Here is a 6,000-nt window from a genome sequence, read left to right on the forward strand (position 1 = left end):
CCACTGAGCCATCTCTCCAGCCCCACACACCCTATTTTTTGATTTGAGAGTCTCTGAGTCAATCTGGAGTCCACTGTTCCAGCCTAGACTGGTGGCTGGCACGTCTGTTCCCCATGCACTGTTGCACCCTGCTTACATGGCTGTGAGGGGTTCAAGTCCTCACACCTGCATGGCAAGCAATTTACCTACTCAGCTGTCTCCCCAGCTCCATTGTCCTCTTCTTGGACAGTTTCTAAATGAATGTTGTCCAAGCAGTAAATGGAAGCCGAGCTCCACCATCAGCCTGACCCACCTTGCCTAGCTAGCGCTGGGTTTCTGGTCATTAACAGGTCAAACCTGTCAAGAGGTCATTTGCAAAGCTGCTGCAGCCTTTTCTCCTCATGCTCTCTTGCTGCCAGCATAGTTGGGCAGTCCCTCCTTTGGCCTCTGATCGTGTTAGAGAAACCTCCCTGTGTCGGGCACTTCTGAGCATATCTAAGTGATGTCTCTGTCTCTCACTTCACCTCATGCAGTCCCCAGTGGGTAGCAGAGAGGTCTGGCCTAATCCGTGTTCAGAGTGAACTCGTGCGGCATTAGAGCTGCATGCTAGCTGGCATATAAAGAAGTGACTTAGCATGCTCTCGAAAGCAGTGAGCTGTGCAAGAATGAGCCACAGTGACGAGTGTTTTTCCTGACTTGAATTTGTTTATTTTCGGTGATGCTGGAGGCGTGATTATGAGACAAAGCCACCCAAACTACAGCTGCTGTCCCAGATTCGCTCCCACCTGCACAAGAGTGACCCTCACTGGACACCTGAACCTGATGCACCTCTCGATTACTGCTATGTCCGACCAAATCACATCCCAACGATCAACTCCATGTGTCAGGAATTTTTCTGGCCTGGTATGTTTATGTTCCAAACCAGGCAGATTTTTCTGTATATAGTTTATTGACCCGGATGTTTTTAAATAGTGTCTGCCATGTGCTCCTAAGCTCTTTGCTCTTGACTTCATTTAGTCTGTCTTTGCTAACATAGAAATACTAAACCGTAAATGCCTCTCGCTTTCCTAAGTTCAAGAAGCCAGCAATTAAAGTAATCAACAGTGTTTTTGTTTGTTTTTCTTCCCTGTTTGTCTCTGCTTCCAGAATAAAAGATTCATCCTGTTTTGATTCTGCCTATGTTTAGATACCAGGTAATGTCTCTCCAAGATACACAGACTCATAGCTGGGCATGTGGACACTTTTGGCTTTGGCCTAATAGTTCTTTAAAGTTTTGTTGTTAGCTGTTAGAGAGTGTGAGGATACCCAAAAGGTGTTTTTAAGAAGCCAGTGCTGGGGTTACCTGTCATTTCATCAGCTATGGCCCAGGCTAGCAGTTAGCACTCTCATTGCTCTCTGTGGGCCTGCTTGGAAACCTGTGGGCACATGTACGTCACAGATCCTATCAAGATAAGGAACAGTGTGGTTCCTTCTCTGGGGGGGTTCGGGGGGAGACCTGGCCTAAAAGTAGCGTTCTGAGAGTATCTGCTACATCTGGCCTAATGTTAGATATTAGCCACACATTATGCACACAATGATGTGTAAGTGGGATAAAGGAAATTCTATCAGGGAGCTCGTGAGATGGCACAGCAGATAAAAGTGTTTGCCGTGCAAACTTTCATCCTGAATTCCATCCCCAGATTCTACAGTAGAAGGAAAGAACAAATTCCCCACAGTTGTCCCTGGACCCACACACACACACACACACACACACACACACACACACACACCATGGCACATGTGTGGCAACACTCATATATCCTCACATACGCCACAACAATGATGATAAAGTTTGAAGGAAAAAGAGAGTGAGAGAGAAAATGGTATTGGCTCTCGGGGACCTTTACCCCTACTCCGCCAGGGCTCAGTCTGTACTTTGCCATGAGACATTTAAAAATGTGCCAAGTCACACACATGGTAAACAAGGCTAAGTCAAAGCCAGGTGTGTCCATTCTGAACTGGAGGGCTCTCTGCTTCCCAACCTGTCCTGTCTCTCTGCTCTTAACATATGTACTTAGAAAAGACTATGCTAATTTTGATATTTTCTAAAATGCATTTTTTTGATCTGAATGTGTGGTATCTATGGTAATGGCTTTGCCTCCAGTTTGGGGATCTTTTTAGCATGCAGGTGTAACAATAAATACAGGCTGAACAGTTTTTGTTCATTAGTTCCAAAAGGCCCGTGGTCTGAGTGTCTGGTTCTTTTCTTTAGGCATTGACCTGTCTGAGTGTCTGCAGTATCCAGACTTCAGTGTCGTAGTCCTTTATAAAAAAGTCATTGTTGCCTTTGGCTTCATGGTTCCCGATGTGAAGTACAACGAAGCTTACATTTCATTTCTGCTTGTTCATCCCGAGTGGAGGAGAGCAGGGATTGCCACGTTCATGATCTATCATCTGATTCAGGCAAGTTCTCTCTGCTCATGATTTAACCCTAACTTAAGTGATGATGCTTTCAGGGTTCTCTGAAAAACAGGAGGCATGAGGCTGAGCTGGCTTAGCCAACATATTCCAAGTAAAAGGAAGCCATTCTCCCCAGTCATGAGACTGTGGAAGCACATGGATAAGACCTCCAGCCCCTAAAGTAAGATTTTATTCTTGGCTTCAGAGAAGCCCCTACGTGAGCATGAATCATAAAAGAAACCGCTACGATCACATGTGAGGCTGGGGAAGCACACGCTCTGTCTGTGCTGGTACTGTTCTGCTCTGAGAGTAAGTCTCACGTGACTTTGGGGAGTGGCAATACTATCTGTTTATAAACCTCACAATTGAACCAGTGAGTAGTACATTATGAATGAATGAATGAATGAATGAATGAATGAATGAATGAATACAATGTTTTTTTTCTCCTGTAAGCAAAAGATTTTGTTCTTTAGGCAGGATGTTAACATGAAACTCGGGTTGGCATGGAACTTACTGTCTCACTGTCTTAGTCACTTTCTATTGCTGTGAGGACACAATGACCATGGCAACTCATTTCTGTTTAACTAGGACGTACTTACAGTTTCAGAGGTTTAGTCCATTACCCTCCTGGCAGAGACCAGGGTGGCACACAGGCAAACATGGTGGCTGAGAGTTCTATATCCTGATCTGGTGTATCTGGCTGGAGTAGAGAGCCATTGGGCTTGGCTTGCAGTTTTGAAACCTCAAAGGCCACCTTCAATGACACACTTCCTCCAACAAGGCCATCTTTCTCCCGCAGAGTGCTGTGCAGGTCTCAGCAGGGTCTGGAGCAGGGTGGGTGGGAACTCAGAAGGCATCGTTGGTGTCAGTGTGAGCCCTGGCATGGAGGATGCTCTTTGGTGACTGCTCAGTTCATCTTTACACTGAAGGCGCTTTGTACCCCAAAGGAACTGTAAGCCCAAGAGCCCTCAGATGGGCTGTCTGTAGTACTGGTGATGGCCATGGTTAGATGTCTTTGTTGACTATCTAAACCCCTGCTGTCACCCAGAGTCCTGTGTGCTCACACCATGCTGCTGTCCTCGGCATAAGAACGTGCCCTGTCTCAGATGTGTTGGGAACTGGAGAACGAGTGAAAACTAAGAGAGAAGGAAACTGTCTGTTGTCTGCTCCTGTGTGCCTTGCAGCAGGCGTCAGTTTTAAGGACTGACAACTGCAGTGGTCTGCTTCCTTCCTCATGAAACAAGTTCATTCCTGTGTGGCTGATTAAAGAATCTAAACATGTCCTATGGTCACAGAAAATCTCTGCTCTTTCTTTGTAAATAAAGAAGTCTCAGTTCTGGGAAGTTAATTCTGTCAGATATGAAGGGACCTAAGGACTTACGGGTATAAGATATTCAGGCTTTATAATTAACAATTTAGTACTTTACTTAAAAGTTATGTAGGGAAGGAATTATTACAGGCTTTGGAGATGGTATAACTGTCATCTCTACGGAAAATAGAAATGGCTCATTCTCTAGTTCTTCAAGGTTGTTATATTGTTGGTACTGATATGTCTGATATTTAAACTTAATTGAGCTACACATACAGTAATGTTGAGGCTGGAGAAATGACTCCGTGAGAAAGAACATTTCCACTGAACCCAATGGCCTGATTTAACCCTGGAGCCCATATGGCAGAAGTAAAGAATACTGACTTCCAGTAGTCCTCTTACCTTGTGCAGCATGGTGTGCATGCCCACACATGCTACCCTAGTTCACAATAATAAGTAAAATGTCATTGGGATAATACAACAGCTCTGGAGAGATGACTTGGCTGTTAAGAGTACTGACTGCCTTTGCAGAAGACCTAGGTTTGATTCCCAGCACCAACATGGTGGCTCACAACCATCTGTAACTCCAGTTCCAGGGGATCTAACACTTTCTGATCTCCCATGTGCATGGACATTCACTCATGCATATAGTGAAATAAAATAAGTAAATAGTATAAATAAATAAATGTAATATAGTAAAGTATCCTTCTTTACTTCAGGCTTTTTGCTTCAGGGTAGAACCACCCCTCCAGAGTACATGAATCCCGTTAGACTTGGCACACGTAGCTCAGTGGCGGGTACTCCTGGATGTTCTGCTGTGCTAGGTGCTGCAGTGCTCTGGCTTCCAGCACTTGCTAGATGCTGCCGTGCCTCAGCCCCATCCCATTACCCCACTTGCTGCCTTCTGAAGAGTGTTTCCTGTGCTCCCTCTCTCTCTGGCCCTGCGGCTTCACCGTGTGTTCTTCCCCTCTTTGGCAGACGTGCATGGGCAAGGATGTGACTCTTCACGTCTCGGCGAGCAACCCTGCCATGCTGCTGTACCAGAAGTTTGGCTTCAAGACAGAGGAGTATGTTTTGGATTTTTATGATAAGTATTACCCACTGGAGAGTACAGAGTGTAAACATGCATTCTTCCTGAGGCTCCGACGCTGAGGTGAACTCAGTTCTTCCCAGCAAACAGCAGATGCTGTCAGAGAGTGGCCTCAGAAGTCGTGCAGGCCCTTCTCCTCGAAGTGGGCCCTGGCCTCCTGTGAGTAATGGCCTCCACAGGGTCCAGCTGGGTGAGTGAAGCCATGTGCAGAGGTACAAGTGGCTGTTCAATCCAGAAACCATCCAGCAGGCCCTGCGTGGCCTTCCAGCAGTATCTTGGACTCCACTGTGGACCAGAACCAAGTGACTCTGCCATTCTTTTTCCACACAATGAGTGGGCACAAAAGAGCTTCTGAGCTGAAGCATTTGAGAATGGGCCTGCTCCTCCTATGTTAGAGCTCAGGAAGTATGAAAGATGTTAAAGACTGCCAGGGCCCTCACTGTCCTGGGCCGAGAGGTTATGAGGTGTCAGGAATGACTCCAACCCTGTCTCAGCCTGTGCTGTGCTGTCATCGAACCCCAGAGGATTCATGGGGCACTGAAGTCCTTTTGTCTCTTACTGACTTTCGTCCTGGTCAGGAAAAAGATACTCGGTGTCTGTTTCCAGACTGCTGCTGCTTTACTTATCTACCTGTCAGCACCCCTTGCAGGGACATTGACCTGGTACAAGAAGTTTACTCTTGGCATGGCCTGGAAAGTAGCCCGAGAGGAACGGTTGAGCTTGATACATTAGATGCCTTCCCAGGCCCTTCTCATGCTCAGGACAGTTGCACCACAGAAGTGGAGGTGTGGAATGGCGCAGGCAGGCCTGGGCGCCCTGTCCACCTCATGAAGCTGCTTCCTGTGTTGCACATGTTGGAGTTGGACTACAGGTATCTAAGTGCATTCCAAAAGCATCAGATATCTCCAATAAAAATCCTTACCATACAACAACCTCACAGCCAGGGCTTTAGCCCAGTCATTTGCACTCAACTTGTCTTTAATTAGGAACAGTGGCTTCTTTCTTGCTTTGTGGATTCTGAGTTGGTTTGAGAATCTAGAAAGAGCTGAATGCTTTATAACATACTGGTATGCACGTTTAACACTACCCTGTGTAAGAGCATTTAGATTCTCTAAGCTGGACCTGCCGCTCTAATTACTGTGTTGATGGGAGGGCTGCTCTGTCATCTGGAACAGTAGTCAAG

At 46.4% G+C, this 6,000-nt stretch overlaps 1 protein-coding gene across 2 annotated transcripts in view; it reads left to right on the top strand.

Annotated features, from left to right (window-relative positions):
* Positions 1-5,749, top strand: part of Kat14 (lysine acetyltransferase 14) — a 40,489-nt gene extending 34,740 nt beyond the window's left edge. For both annotated transcript variants that reach the window (NM_001191855.1, XM_039105474.2), the window contains 3 exons: positions 707-882; positions 2,231-2,421; positions 4,706-5,749. In NM_001191855.1, coding sequence (NP_001178784.1) covers positions 707-882; positions 2,231-2,421; positions 4,706-4,879 — 541 coding nt within the window. In that variant the 3' untranslated portion in view covers positions 4,880-5,749. The remainder of the gene's footprint in view (positions 1-706; positions 883-2,230; positions 2,422-4,705) is intronic.
* Positions 5,750-6,000: the final 251 nt, after the last annotated feature.

This window comes from Rattus norvegicus, chromosome 3 (assembly GCF_036323735.1).
Source record: "Rattus norvegicus strain BN/NHsdMcwi chromosome 3, GRCr8, whole genome shotgun sequence".
Lineage (NCBI taxonomy): Eukaryota > Metazoa > Chordata > Mammalia > Rodentia > Muridae > Rattus > Rattus norvegicus.